The sequence below is a fragment of the Choloepus didactylus genome, chromosome 20 (genome assembly GCF_015220235.1).
Source record: "Choloepus didactylus isolate mChoDid1 chromosome 20, mChoDid1.pri, whole genome shotgun sequence".
NCBI lineage: Eukaryota > Metazoa > Chordata > Mammalia > Pilosa > Megalonychidae > Choloepus > Choloepus didactylus.
In genome coordinates, this window is record NC_051326.1 from 51488073 (window position 1) to 51504275 (window position 16203).

General features: G+C 37.7%; 1 protein-coding gene across 2 annotated transcripts; it reads right to left on the reverse strand.

The window, feature by feature from the left end:
- Positions 1–1898: 1898 nt before the first annotated feature.
- RNASEH1 (ribonuclease H1) lies at positions 1899–15668 on the reverse strand. 2 transcript variants are annotated; one of them, XM_037812723.1, is made up of 8 exons: positions 15444–15668; positions 14287–14402; positions 8770–8934; positions 6161–6260; positions 5022–5076; positions 4580–4664; positions 3317–3441; positions 1899–2166 (listed from the first exon to the last, which is right to left on the reverse strand). In XM_037812723.1, exons 1-8 carry the CDS (start codon positions 15572–15574, stop codon positions 2080–2082), a joined length of 864 nt encoding a protein of 287 aa, XP_037668651.1. In that variant the 5' UTR covers positions 15575–15668; the 3' UTR covers positions 1899–2079. The 2 variants fall into 2 exon arrangements, with proteins under 2 accessions (XP_037668651.1, XP_037668652.1); XM_037812724.1 differs by lacking the exon at positions 8770–8934.
- Between the last annotated feature and the right edge of the window lie 535 nt (positions 15669–16203).

The following is a 16203-nucleotide window of genomic DNA, read 5'->3' on the forward strand; positions in this document are numbered from 1 at the left end:
TTGGGTGTTCTTTTTTACTTTTATTTTTTATTCTTATTCTGATGTATTCTTTCTGGTGTAAGGAAAATGTTCAAAAATAGACTGAGGTGATGAATGTACAACTATATGATGCTACTGTAAACAGATGATTGTACACCATGGATGACTGTATGGTATGTGAATATATCTCAATAAAACTGAATTAAAAAAACAAAACAAAACAAAAAAATGGGTGAAAAACCTGAATAGACATTGCTTGAAAGAGAATATACAAATGACCAAAAAGGACATGAAAATATACTCAACATCAATAGCCATTAGGGAAATGTACATTAAAACAGATACCATTTCATACCCACTAGAATGGCTACTATTTAAAAAATGGAAAATTAGTGTTGGAGAGGATGTGGAGAAACAGTAACACTCCTTGTTGCTCAGAATGTAAAATAGAGCGGCCACATGGCAAACAGTTCAGTGTTTCCTCAGAAAGTAAAGAATTGGCAGTTTCCACTTCTAGGTATATAACCCAAAGAACTGAAAGCAGGGACTCAAACAGATGCCAGCACACTAATGCTCACAGTGGCATTATTCACAATTGCCAAAAGATGGAAGCAACCCAAGTGTCCGTCCATCCACAGATGAATGTATAAGCAAAATGTGGTATATCCATACAATGGAATATTACTCATTTGTAAGAAGAATAAAGTTCTGATATATGTGACAACATGGGTGAATCCTGAAGATATCATGTTGAGTGAAATAAACCAGACATAAAAGGACAAATATTATATCATATCATTGATGAACTATTTAGAATAAGCAAATTCATAGTCAGAAACTAGAATACAGGTTACCAGGGGTTAGGGAGGAAGTAGGAAATGGGGCATTAATCCTTAAATAGAACAGAATTTCTGTTTGGGTAGAAAAGTTTTGGTAATGGATGGTGGTGATGGTAGCACAACATTGTGAATGTAATTAACACCACTGAATTACATATTTAAATGTGGTTACAAGGGGAAATTTTAGGTTGTATATATGTAACTAAAATAAAAATTAAAACCATTAAGACAGTACAACACAAAGAATGAACCCTAATATAAACTATGTACCACAGTTAATAGTACAATCATAATAATATTCTTTAATCAATTGTAACAAAGGTACCACAGTAATGCAAAGTGTTACTAATGGAGGGAGGTAAATGAGAACTCTGTATTTTTTGCATGTCATTTCTAAAAACCTATAACTTCTCTAATTTAAAAAAATTATAATAGTAATAATTCAATAAGCTTTACATTTTTGTAGTCTGTTTTTATTTTATAATAAAAAGTATTAAATAATATCATGTATTTTTTAATTTGCAGTGCTTTTAACAAAAACATCCAAATAATATTTTTAAAGATGTATTTTCTAAATCTTAGTCTTTAAAAGTTGTAACTGTTCCTATATTAAGGTGTAGTGGCTGAGGCTACCTATATGCAGGTTCTGCCCTATACAAGAGTGGAGACAAATGGGCAAATGGGGCTCTAAGATCCAGGTCACATTCTGTCTGGAAGCTGTGTGCCCTGGCATAGGGCTGCCCAAAGGAAGGGGCACCTTCCTCTAATTTGCACAAAGGCACAAATCAACTTTAAAATCATGACACTTAATCCTGCAAACTGGAAAACAAATGAACTCCTCTAGGATACTTCGATACTTCTTATTTGCATTTTCAAACCAATTGTTTTATTCACTCCTAATTAAAGTCAATATAATTCTGGGCAAGACTGCAATAAAACATATAAGAACGTATCAAGCCAAATAAGCACAATGCTGAAATCTCAAATAATCCTCAAATCTCAACGGATAGTCAATTTATTATATATATATATATATATATATATATATATATATATATATATATATCATACACATATATATCCACTTTTCATCAAACTGTATTTATTTTACAGAATGCCATACTCTCTTTGTGATTAAATATAAAATTCTGCCAGCCACATCTATTGCTTTACTTTATCCCATAGTTTTATTTTTCATACCATTAAGTAAATGTCAAACAGCCACTGACTCAAGTGTTCCCAAGTATTAAAATTACTTCTTTCAGTCTTCAGATTGTTTAGCTCCTTCTCTTGCTAATCTATCAGCTTCTTCATTGCCTGTAAATCCCGAATGACCAGGAACATGCACCTGTTAAAATAAATTTTTTCTTTTTAATTTTATTAATTTTTACACAAGTAACACTTGACTACATTCTCATTCCAAAAATCTCAACTACAGAATATACTGATAGAAGACAGGTCCCTTCATAGGCTGTCTTTCCCCAACATAATTCTACACAGCATGATGTGTATCCTTACACACCTATTATAACACACTTATGCAATGTAAACTTTTACAAATATTTAGTTTTGTTTCTCAAGAAATTGAATTTTACTGCTTGTATTGCTTTTTTCTCCTTACTTAACAATGAAACTTGGCAAGCTTTCCAAGCAAAGTGCATGTATGTATGTATATGTATAAAATGTATATATACACACACACTTTTTATTCTTTTTTATTTATTTATGCATTTATTTGATTTAACCATTGTTTACATTTAGGTTGCTCAAAGACAAAGTTAAATGTCAGGTTACCAGGGGTTCTGGGGAAGGAGAGAAAGGTGGAATTGAGACAATGGTTTCAGCTTAACTTGCTCTGTACTGTTTGAAAAAAAATTTTAACAAAAATCATCTCTTACAAAATACTGCCATTTACTTAGTGATGTAACTAAGGCCATATCATACAACTTTATTAATTTTTTTTAACTAAACACATTATAAATTAGTTTTATTTAACATTATGGTTGATGCCAAAGAAACCAATAGGTCTGACTATTATATAGCACTTTAACAGTAAAGAGGTATGCCTGACCTGGCATTACTAACAAAATACAAAGAGTACAGAATAGCCCTCAAATTTTACTGCCAGTGTGTCTGTATACAGTTAATACCTCTTGTTAAAACCATGGCCTATAGTTGATAGTACAATTATAAAAATGTTCTTTCATCAATTGTAACAATTGTCCACACTAATAAAGAGGTTAATAATAGAGTGGTATATTGGATCCCCATATTTTATGCCTGATTTTTCTGTAAACCTACAACTTCTATAATTTTAAAAAACAAGCAAAAACCAGTACTGATTATATACTCATCTAAAGATGCAAATAATTTCATGGAAATTTATTTTAACTTAAACCACTAAATCACTCATGTACAAAAACCACAAATATCTCTAGTTAATTTAGATTACTTGGTCATAATAGCCATAAGACATAAACGTTTAAAAAAATACTTACCCACTGAATATCCATGTCCTGGGTAAGTCTCTCCAGCTCAACAAAGTCCTCTTTGTTGATCACCTCTTTCCCTGTGCTTGTTCTCCATCCATTGTTCTTCCAACCTTGAACCCAATTAGTTATACCTAAAAGAAATGCATACAGATTAATTTCATTATTTCACAATTGGCTTCACTTTCTTTTTTACCTTTATTCTTACATTTATTATCCCATCTTAAATTTGCTCCACCCCCTCTCCCTCCCTCCCAGGATATTTTCTAACCAATGTTCAACAGAACAATACATACAGCTATTAATTCTCAAAAGGACTGGCTGACATCCTTCCTAATTTCCTCACTAAACCTATACATTCTTAGACTCTACTGCGGGATATGTAGTTGTCTCAAACCCAACTCAGCTATTCTGTGGCTGAAAGAGATCCCCTATATAAGTCGAGAAAAATAATTTTACTCTGCTTTGCTTCACAGTAGCATTCTGCCATACCAAGTGATATAAACCTATCAACACTGTTCAGATGAACAGGTGGTTAATGGGAGACACCCAAAATACTAAAGAAAAAGGATTAGCTCTGCCCACACGAAATTCCTTGGGGAAGCCAATCAGTTCAGTGAAAATATCTTGAACTGTTCTAGTCTTTTTTTTAACCTCCCTAGACTTAGCTCTTATAATTGTTCCCCTTTGTATTTTAAGTAGTCATTCTGGGTGAAATTTTCACTTTCTTAACTGTGTCATGCTTTGGCCTTTTGCACATGCCTGAAACATTCCCTTTCTTTTCCCTTTTCTCTATCTAGTATTCAACATTCAGCTGTCAGTTGAAGATGCCAGTTCTCCAGAAAGCTTTCCTTGACCTCTTCAGCATCCCTCCCCTGTGGTCCTATTTATTGCGTTTTACAAAGGAGCTCTTAGCATACTATCTTAGATAATTTATACAGGTTTAGACTCTTAAATGCCAGGAGAGCAGAGATATATCTATCTTTATTACTGTTTTATCTTCCGCACCTAGCAAAGGGCCTAGCACAAAGTGTGTATGAAATAAATATGTAGTAAACCTTGATGCAGTGGAAACAGGACTTCAAAATCCTCATTCTTTCCTCTGTATCTTACCATTCAATGTTATACCCTCTTACCATTTGGGTCCTGCCCTGTTACAGTATCTCCTCCTGGGTTAAGAAGTATCTATTTCCCTTAAATTTACTACTACTACTACTACTACTACTAATAATAATAATAAAACACTAGAAGAAATATAATGTGAAAACTTACCATTTATAGTAAACATACTATCTGTATATAGAACCAACTTATTGATGTTTTGAGCCTTTGCTTGTTCAATGGCTTTGCAGGCTGCCTTGAAGAAATAAATCAATAATCATGCTATAGGAAGTGCTTAACTTTCAACATTGTTGATGTTCCTAATGACTTTAAAGTTTAAACATTCCTTCTTTTTCTGTACTAGCTGTAATGACTATATTCTGTGAAATAATGATATATATGCAATTCTTCTGCTTAAATCTCTCTTTGAAATAAGTTTTCATTTTATTTTCAGTAAATTCCTATTGTGAAGAGTAGTAACAAACTCCAAAATAAGCTTCTTTTGGACTCTGAATATCCTCTATACAATATAAAGTTAGCTGATATGTTCGTAGTCAATGCTAAAGAATGATAAAGTTAAATTTTGAGTGAAAAAATGTATCAGATAACTTACATGAATTTCTGCTCTTTGGTTCGTTTGTCGTCCAGGAAGTCTAATTCCTACATTTCTGTTTCAAAGCAGTACCAAAGAAAATAAAATTATAAAACTAATTCTCTAAGTGATTCCTTAAGCCTCTCAGTGGATAACAATAGGTTAGTGTATATTTACTTGAAATATAAAATCATCATATAAAAACACAGCCTTTAAACACCAACCAAACCAGCACTTTTAACATTTTATCAAAAGACATGATGGGATGGGATGGTAGAAGAAACACTGGGCTAGAAGTCAAAAGCTTACCCCTGAAATACATTAGCTGTATGATTTTGGTCAAGCCATTTAAAACTCCCTCACACTCAGTTTTCTACCTGTAAAATGGGAATAACATGAGTCTGCCCTCTTTTATAGGGCTTGAAGCTAAAATGAGGTATTAAGGTGAAAGAACTTTGTAAACTGTAAAGCTCAATATATGCGTAAAGTGGCATTACTACCAAACACTTTACATTAAATGTGCCTAACAGTGCTTGTTAGCACCTGTAAATATTGGAAAACAAGGCTCAGAACTAAAGATGGAGACTTTAGAAGGGTCAAATCCCTAGTTTACATTTAATTTTAGGGCTCTCAGTTACTAGTCAAGTTCTTTCATACCCAAGGGTTAGGTTTATTTGAATGGTTGCATTTCACATCACCTTGACTCTGTGCCTTTTGAAAAATAATGAGATCACCTCTAGGCGCACATATTTTCAAAAGAGTGATGGCTAAAACTCGAGTGATATAATGGTTTCCAAGTCCAGTGACCTGCCCCTGCCCTCCTGTGCACCTTGCCCAAACTATGTCCCAGTGTACCATGTGACTTTTTAAAACAGGCAGTTACATAATTTTGATGTAAAAATCTTACTAGGGAGACACAGACTTGTCAAGTTTTAGGACTAGAAAAGCAATGCTAAGGTACTTTATCATTCTAAAGAACAAATCTGTTCAGCATCAACATTATTCAAAGCTCTGTTTTTCTGCTATCCCCTGCAAATGCTGTTTATTTGGTAGGTCTTCCAAGTAATTAAACAGATCTCGCCTCATCCTTTCACAAGTTTTGAAATACGATTCAGTAAAATCTGAAGTTGCAAAAAGTTTGCTTTATTTGTTTTACTTACAAAGGATGGCCTGGTCCCCAATAAACACCAATTCCTGCTCGTGCCCTCCTCCGTCCATTACTGGAGCAGCAGCCATCAGTGTAAACAACTACAAAGTCTCCTGTAAAAAGGAAATTTAATAAGTGCTGCTGGACTGACATTACTAAAAACTGAAATTCACATCAAAAGTTTACTAAAGTTGAATTAGTATTTTAAACTTAGAGAGTATTTTGCAATACTGTTGAAGATTTCTGTCTATGAAAACATCAATTCCTTATATGGGGGTATTCAACACTTTTGCTTGGAATCCACTGATGTTTCAGTCCCACATGCCAGGTAAATTAAAGGAGAATGCACGGCAGCGAGAACCGCTGTTCACATCCCATTCTGAAAGGGCCAATAAAACTGTTCCTTTCTACACGATAGGTTACTTTCACTATCAGTTTGTTGTGCTTCACAAAACTAATAGCAGTATGCCTCAATCTGATAGTGACCTTGCCCAGTAGTTCAAGCCCTCTGACAAAATTTTTTTTTTTAATATATTTGCCACTAGTAAAAATTGGTCCCTGTCTTTGCTTCTTTCCATCAGGAAGGTCTGATTTGACTACTAATTCTATAGAGAACACAGTAGAAAAGGACTGATAAGAGGCCACCCTCAAGGTCACTGAAGACCAGCAGAACCCTTTCAAGAGTAATGGGAGTAGAAGTCGTATTGCAGAGTTAAAGAACAGGGGTATGAGAGCAAATAGAGGCAACATGTATGAGGTATTTGTCAAAAGTCTGGTAGATTGAGCATGGCAGAGGCAACAGGAAAAGGAGGCAAAACATTAAAGAAGGGTTGGAGGAATACATTCATGACAGGAGTGGGGTTACGAGTATCAGAGGGTAACCTATTCAAGTACGGATGTTGGAGAAGCTTCCTTGGTTCAACTGGAACTTGAAACTATCAGCAGTATTGCAAACTCCCTTTGTATTCACTTATTTATATTTCCACGGTGAGTTCCTTTTATATGTCAGGCTCTATATTAGGTACCATATACACTGTGCTCCAAGTAACTGTTTATACATTGGAAAAGGCTGATCTCTCAATTACTCCAGAATATCTCCTTCAATTACTATGGGTAAAATATAGCCAAATCAAGGACCCTTGCTTTTTTTACATAACTGCAAAGCTGATATACATGCAGCATTTTCTACTCGTTTTTCTTGAATTATAAAGTGGCTTCTTCTTGGGAAAAACTTTGAACCTACAAATATGCTGACTGATATAAAAATGCTAGTTATTTATACTTTCCCTCCATACATGTAAAAGACAAAACGTAGACTTATAAGTGACTAAATATGCAGGACTTGCCCTTGGGAAGACTGTTGCTGCAAGAGAGGCTAGACCTGATTATAACTGTGCCTCCTGAGTGCCTCTTTGTTGCTCAGATGTGGCCCTCTCGCTCTAGCTAAGCCAACTTCGCAGGTGAACTCACTGCCCTCCCCGCTATGTGGGATCAGACACCCAGGGGTGTAAATCTCCCTGACAGCATGGAATATGACTCCTGGGGAGGAATCTAGACCCGGCATCGTGGGATGGAGAACATCTTCTTGACCAAAAAGGGGATATGAAAGGAAATGAAAAAGTTTCAGTGGCTGAGAGATTCCAAAAGGAGCTGAGAGTTCTCTCTGGTGGGCACTCTTATGCACAATATAGATAACCCTTTTTTGGTTCTAATGACTTGGAATAGCTAGCAGTACATACCTGAAACTATCAAACTACAATCCAGAACCCTTGAATCTTGAAGACAATTGTGTAACAATGTAGCTTCTGAGGGGTGACAATGTGATTGGGAAAGCCAATGTAGACCACACTCCCCTTTGTCCAGTGTATGGATGGATGAGTAGAAAAACAGGGGCAAAAAAAAAAAAAAAAAAAAAAGGCACCCATTGTTCTTTTTTACTTTAATTGTTCTTTTTCCCTTTAATTTGTATTCTTACTACTTTCGTATGTGTGGTGATGAAAATGTTCAAAAATTAATTTTGGTGATGAACGCACAACTATATAATGGTACTGTGAACAACTGATTGTATGCTTTGTATGACTGCATAGTATATGAATATATCTCAAAGCTGAATAAAAAAATAAAGTGACTAAATATAAACAATGATTCCTGGAGTTAAAGGCAGAAGAGAAAGTTCTTTACTATCTTGCTTCTCATGATAAGGTAGGATCTCTTAAAGTTTTCAAAGATTGAAATGCTTGTGTTAATTATAAAAAAGCAGCTCTCAGTAGGCCCTACCTTATTTGAAGAAGCTGAATGATGTCTTTGCATTTTCTCTTTGTTAGAGACCTAAAATACTGTGTGCATCGGGAATACTGATATTTTGAAAGACTGCAATGTTTTTTATTTGTAGTCTATATAATGGTTTTCCTATGAACACCCAAAATTTTAGTAATTCTGCATCACTTTATCAATTATAAAATACTGACCTTAAGAAATCCGTAATTAACTTTTTAAGATAAAAATAAAGATATTAAACATTAGCTCAAATTGTTCCCATTAACAAAATGGGATAAAATTTTATGTACAGATATATTTTCATGATTATTCCATTAAAAATGTTTAAATCCAAGAAATATATACCCATGTAAGAAAATTTGTCTTTGCCAACCAAAGGTATTGATTCTGTATTTTGTTTTACATGCTTTGCATATGGTTCTTCATTTTCATCTTCGGCTACATCCAATGACTCACGCGGTCGCCTTTTTGCTTTCACTTGTGATTCTGGTACAAGTTTATTTTTCTGTCCTGAAAGACAGGGTCTACTCATAAGTCGAAACAATGAACATAACATAAAATATTTAAGAGTCAAGAAATGTAGTATGTTATTTAATATCACTAAATAAGGCACAAGTACCCTAGAATGATTTAAGATGATATACCCCATTTCAAACTTTGATGTCCTGGGAAGTAATTCTAAATTTTGCATGATAAACTTCGTAAATTCAATGTGGAAACAACAGCAAGGCTTCTGTTAAAAACATAATCTGGTTTTAATGGCAGTAATAAAGATACCAAAGGTTCTTAACCCGTTAGGGACCACTGACATTTTGAAAACCTGCAGGGCTCTTTAACCAGAAAATCAGAATTTCCAAATTTTGTAGAAAGTATTAGTGGTATCCATAGTTCAGTGCTCTGCGCCCCCCAATATTCCACCTCGAAATTCTAGAATCGCATAGATGCCAAGTCGAGAACCTCTAGGGAGATTAGGAGGACATGGGGAAGTCCAGCTTAAATAAACAGATAACGGGGCAGGTAAAGAACGCAAAATAGAAACCAGAGGGTAGAAGAGATTGAGTCCCTGTAGGGATGTAACGTTGCAATGTTATTTCTTCAGCAGTCTAGCCAGGTAATCTAAAGGGATTCTCAAATACTATCTCACAGTTATCTGGGAGAAACCAGCACTTCACTCACTCTTTAATATTATTATGGTAGCTGTGCTAGTTTAGATGTATTATGTCCCTGAAAATGCCATTATCTTTGATGCAATTTTGTGGGGGCAGACATATTAGTGTTGATTAGCTTGGAATCTTTGATTGTTTCCATGGAGATGTGACTCAAGCAACTGTGGGCAAGACCTCTGACTGGATCATTTCCGTGGAGGTATTACCCCACCTATTCAGGGTAGTTCTGAATTAAATCACTGGAGCCATACAAAAGCTGACAGATAGTTCAGAGCAACTGAGAGTGACGTTTTGAAGAGCTGCAGCTAAGAGAGGACAAAATACCCCAAGAGCAACATTTTGGAGAACACCATTTTGAGACACAACCTGGGAGCAAGCAGATGCCAGCCATGTGCCTTCCCAGCTAACAGAGGTTTTCTGGACACCAAAGGCCATCCTACAGTTTGAATGTATTATGTCCCCCAAAACACCATTATCTTTGATGCAATCTTGTGTGGGCAGACATATTACTGTTGATTAGATTGTAATTCTTTGAGTGTTTCCATGGAGATGTGACCCACCCAACTGTAGGTGATAACTCTGATTAGATAATTTCCATGGAAATGTGGCCCTGCCCATTCAGCATGGGCCTTGATTAGTTTACTAGAGCACTATATAAGCTCAGACAGAAGGAGCAAGCTTGCCACAGCCAAGAGGGACACTTTGAAGAATGCACAGGAGTTGAGAGAGGATCTGCAGCTTACAGAGACATTTTAGAGAGGACCTTTGAAAGCAGACTTTTGCTCCGGAGAAGCTAGGAGAGGACAAATGCCCCAAGAGCAACTAAGAGTGACGTTTTGAGGAGCTGCAGCCTAGAAAGGAACGTCCTGGGAGAAAGCCATTTTGAAACCAGAACTCTGGAGCAGACACCAGCCATGTGCCTTCCCAGCTAACAGAGGTTTTCCAGATGCCATCAGCCATCCTTCAGCAAAGGTACCCCCTTACCATGGACACTTTATGGACTTAAGACTGTAACTTTGTAACCAAATAAACCCCCTTTATAAAAGCCAATCCATTTCTGGTATTTTGTAAAAGGCATCATTAGCAAATTGGAACAGAAGCTGAAGAACAAGAAGAATTAGACCCATTCAAAAAAAAAAAAAAAAACAGTTTCAATTTGAGCTCTACCTCTTCTCAACTGTGAACTTTGTCAGTTCACTTAAATGCTCTAGGCTTCTGTAAAATCAGACATTGGACTGGATGATCTGAAATGTCTTTTTCTACATCATCATTTTATAGAGTGGGAAGAGAGGTAAAGAAAGAACAACTAATTGTGTCTCCAAGATAACAACCTTAACCCAACATCACTTTTAGCTCTAAACCATAAACCAGGGATGGAGAAATGGGGCACTAACATTTATTGAGTACCTACTAGATAGGTACAAACCCAAATCTCTAGCCTAGGCTGTCTTCTAAAGCCACGCCTTTCAGAATAATGCTAAGGTACACAGGCAAAACTCGATTGAAATTTGCATTACATATGGTGCAATGTTTTGTATTTCCACTCTGTTATATTTAGTGTTACTTTATATTCACCTTGAAAACATTTCTCTCAGTACTCTACAGAACTCAATACACATGGACAATTTTGTAGAATCTTAAAAATTAATGTAAGTATTGGTCTTATTTATAACAGAGAAAGTTAAATTAAACTGAAAGTTTTTAAAGAACAATCAAGACTCTGAAGGAAAGGGAGAACATATGTGTCAGACACTTTTTATTTTACAAAATAATTGTGATTTTTCTTTGAGTAAATTAACCCTAAGTCAGCTTATATGAGACACAATAGCTACAAATAACTTAGTAATCCCCAAATAAGGATAAATGTAATATTAAGAGAGAGAAAAACGGGATAAAGGGACAACACTTCTGCTTTGGTATAGGTCCTGAATATTAAAAATGTTAAATCCCAATTTATATATATATATGTCACTTCACTAGGAGGTCTCTATAAACTATGAAGTAAGATTCATAGATATAAAGAACTATCTGGCCCTGAAGTAAAGATTTAGAGTACATATTTGTACTGGAAAAAATGAGTTAGATGAACTATTTAGTTAAAAAAAATCTGCGAAATGTAAATATTAAGAACCCAATAAAGACAAGAGTCACACTTTTAAACTTGCTTTCTGTCTCCCAAACTAATTTCTCCATCTGAGTAGAAAATAGAACTGTCACATCAGAACTTCCTTTAAAAGCTGCTGGGAAGATGGAGGGTGAAATAGATGCACTTTGAGGTCCTCTCCCTTCATGGAAACTAGCACTTCAGGGGTAGATTCTTAGTGATCTGCCTCTCCTTAAATTCTGTGTTATTCAGAATTGCTACAAGAGTTCAAAGGAGGAGTTGTTCACTGTTCATGCATCTCAATGTGCTCTGGGGGGATCTATCTTCTGCTTGGTCTTAATCTGCTGTAGTAATGAAGTTTGTGAGTAAAGTTAAAAAAAAAAAAAAGTCTTGTCTCAAGGTAGATTAAGATATATTTTTTAAATCTCTGGTTTTAAAGTAGAGTCACCCTGTGCTGGTTTGAATGCATTATGTCCCCCAAAATGCCATTATCTTTGATGTCATCTTGTGTGGGCAGACATATCAGTGTTGATTGGATTGTAATTCTTTGAGTGTTTCCCTGGAGATGCGCCCCACCTAACTGCTGGTGATGACTCTGACTGGATAATTTCCATGGAGGTGTTACCCCACCCATTCAGGGTGGGGTCTAAATTAAATCACTGGAGCCATATAAATGAGCTGACAAACAGTAGGAAGCTAAGAGAGGACAGTGAAGCTCAGAGAGGACAAACACCCCAAGAGCAATGAAGAGGGACATTTTTGAGGAACTGCAGCCTAGAGAGGAACATCCTGGGAAAAAGCCATTGTGAACCCAGAACTTTGGAGCAGACACCAACCACGTGCCTCCCAGCTAACAGAGTTTTCTGGACACCACTGGCCATCCTCCAGTGAAGGTACCCGATTGTTGATGACTTACTTTGGACATTTATGGCCTAAGACTGTAACTTTGTAACCAAATAAACCCCCTTTATAAAAGCTGATCCATTTCTGGTGTTTTGCATTCCAGCAGCATTAGCAAGCTAGAACAGCCTGCTTATAACTGTGCCTAAGTGTCTCCTCCTGAATGCCTCTTTGTTGCTCAGATGTGTCCCTCTCTCTCTAGCTAAGCCAACTTGAAAGGTGAAATCACTGCCCTCCCCGCTCTGTGGGATCTGACACCCAGGGGTGTAAATCCCCCTGGCAACATGGAATATGACTCCTGGGGAGGAAGCTAGACCTGGCATTGTGGGATGGAGAACATCTTCTTGACCAAAAGGGGGATGTGAAAGAAAATGAAAAAGTTTCAATGGCTGAGAGATTCCAAAATCACTCAGAGAGGTCACTCTGGTGGGCACTCTTACGCACAATATAGATAACCCTTTTTAGGTTCCAATGACTTGGAATAGCTAGCAGTAAATACCTGAAACTATCAAACTACAACCCAGAACCCTTGACTCTTGAAGACGATTGTATAACAATGTAGCTTCTGAGAGGTAACAATGTGTTTGGGAAAGCCATGTGGATCACACTCCCCTTTGTCCAGTGTATGGATGGATGAGTAGAAAAACGGGGGCAAAAAAAAAAGGCACCTATTGTTCTTTTTTACTTTAACTGTTCTTTTTCACTTTAATTTTTATTCTTATTACTTTGGTGTGTGTGGTAATGAAAATGTTCAAAAATTAATTTTGGTGATGAATGCACAACTATATAATGGGTACTGTGAACAACTGATTGTACACTTTGTATGACTGCATGGTATGTGAATATATCTCAATGAAATTGAATTAAAAAAAAAAAAAGTGTTCATAGACAGAAGGAGGTGCTGCAGCCAAGAGAGAGACATTTTGAAGACGGCTGTTGAAAACAGACTTTTACTACTCCAGAGTTTGCCTGGGAGAGACTAACAGAATACCTCCAGACACCTAGAGAGAAACATCCTGGGAGAAAGCCATTTTAAAACGCAACCTGGGAGCAAAAGAAGAAGATGCCAGCCACATGCCTTCCCAGCTAACAGAGGTTTTCTGGATGCCAATGGCCTTTCTCCAGTGAAGGTATCCTATTTTTGATGCCTTACCTTGGACATTTTATGGCCTTAAGACTGTAACTTTGTAATCAAATAACCCCCCTTTATAAAAGCCAATCCATTTCTGGTGTTTTGCAAAACAGCAGCATTAGCAAACTGGAACACCCCCTTATATTTCAAATAACTATATTTTCTGTAACACATGAAATTGGAAGAAATCCAGATTGTGTGTGTAACTCTGTCCTAAATAAAAATGGAACCATCACTCAAATACATGCAGTGAGAGGAACTATGCTCATCACTTAAAAACTGTAGCCCATTCAATCCAATAGCAAGTACAAGTATTTTTTAAAAGATAAGGAATTATGTCCTGAATGGAGGCAGGACATCTGTGTTGTCTTGTCTCTAATATCATTACTAACATGAAACACTATCATTAACTTCTCTGATCCTGTTTCTTGATCTGCAAAGGAGAAATAATCATATCTCCTCTCTCTGCCTAGAGATTAGCTATATAACTCAAATGAGATCTGGAATAAGAAACGCTCTGAATAGATTAAAACGTTAAGCTGATATGAAATAACGACTACCTTCTGAACCATCAGGGCTCACAGAGCTCCTGACAAAGGCCCAAGCATCATCTTCAGTGGCAAACTTCTTAAATCTGGCAGCAGGAAAACGGTCCACCTGTGCTCTACATTCACCCCTAGAACAGAATATATATAATGTTACTTCCTTCCTCCCTCTTTTACTTATCCCATTTTTAATTAAGATTCTTTTTCTAAGTTGGAAATAATCTAAAAAAATAATAGGGCTGTGAGTTCCTTGGAGAAGAAGGGTCTTCTCATTATTTACAGCTTTATCTTTTATGTACAACCCCACATCCTGTGTCACGCTATGTGTCAGCCAGACAGTACACTAGCAGCATCGGGCTTTCCTCAGATTCAAAGCTAAAGTTTTGGGGTTTTTTTTTTTGAGGGGGGGCAGGGTAGGGACCATAGAAATCATTTCATTATAGCGAAAAGGCCAGCTTCTGAAATGCTTCTTCTTCAATACCATGGCTGAAGTGCATGAGGAAACATACCAATAATAAACCTTGCTATGTGTAGTGGGAAGAGTCCTGGTTTGGACTCAGAAAATCTGAGTTCAAGTCCTGCACCTGTCACTTACTAGCCCTGTGAACGTTCTGACCACCACAGCCACACCTGAAAAATGAGACTAGTCACACCTACCTCAAAGGATAGTTACAGGGATTCAACAGCAAATAATAGTTTATAATAATTTCTCTTTTTAAAAACACAAGAAAGATTAGATTAGGCATCACTGAGTTGCAGTTCTACCTTATTTGATTGGAAAAATCTTCTGGTAATGCTGCTTGGTACTTCTCATCTATGTATTAGCTTTTAGGAATTCTTAATTGCAACAAAAAGGAAGAAATAAGGGGCCACAGGCAACTCTCGAACTCTATATGACCTTTCTGATATTCCAAACAAAAACCAAACTTAGTCGAGGCCTCCAACCCAGTGAACCTGGTAGTCCGACGTCAGCTGGTGACTAGCAAGAGCCAGAACTAGGGCTGCACGCCTTTCAGGTTCCCCAATTTCCTAGAAGTCAGTAAGAAAGTAGGGCTCTTCCAACCGTGTGGCATCCCCGGGAGGCAAAGCTCAGAACGCATCATCCCTGAAAAGCTTGTCTCCTGCCATTCGGCAAGGAAGAGGGTAGTAAGCAGGGCACGCAAGGCACTCACCACGTAAGAAAAACCCCGGTCTTGCGGCCCCTCCTCACCGCGTAAAACATCCCGAATCCCCCGCAACGGCAACGACTGCAGCTCACAGCGGCTAAAGCAACTCTGTGAGCCAGCGATAAAAGCCTGGTCATTTCTCACTCCCGCGGAGAGAGAAGCATTTTGGCTCCCGATCTCAAAACCGAGCGACCAGAAATTCACACCCAACCATATTTCTGCCAGCGGCGCACAGAGATGACGTCAACCGCGGGCGGAACCTGCTGACAAGTGGGGCGGAGGAAGGGCTGCAGGTGGGCGGGGCCAGGGCGCAGTTCAGGGGGCGGGGCGTAATCCAGACCCGGGCGGAGCGGAGGTGGGGCCTAGAGCTGGGCGGGGACGGGGCTGGGGTGGAGTCCAGATAGGGGTGGGGCGGAGCCTGGAGTGGGGCGGGGTCCAGGGCGGAGTCCAGAGCAGGGTGGGGCGGGCCGGGCGGGGAGGGGCGGGGCAGGATTTAGCTTGGAGAATCGCAACGCTTGAGCGAAACCCAGCCTGGACAGGAAACATCTGGAGCAGGGCGGGACCTGGAGAGAAGCTGAGCCTTTAGGAAGCGGGCATAGAGTAGGTCAGGATCTGGAATAGGCGAGAACCTAGGACAGGGCCTGACATACGGTCTTTTTTGTTTTTTGTGTTTTTTTTTAACTTGTGCAGTTTGTTCAAATACCATAATTACATGGAACTTTGAATAGGAAGTGAGATCTGGTGGGTTTGTACAGGTTAGTGTAAA

Bases quoted from the DNA above. Each gene is read 5' to 3' on its own strand.
- RNASEH1 (XM_037812723.1), bottom strand. From the start codon at position 15,574: ATGACCAGGCTTTTATCGCTGGCTCACAGAGTTGCTTTAGCCGCTGTG. The intron at 8,935-14,286 runs GTAGTCGTTATT...CCTGTCTTTCAG, and splicing joins GAGCCCTGATGGTTCAGAAG to GACAGAAAAATAAACTTGTA. The intron at 5,077-6,160 runs GTAAGTAAAACA...GCTTTGAAACAG, and splicing joins TGGGGACCAGGCCATCCTTT to AAATGTAGGAATTAGACTTC.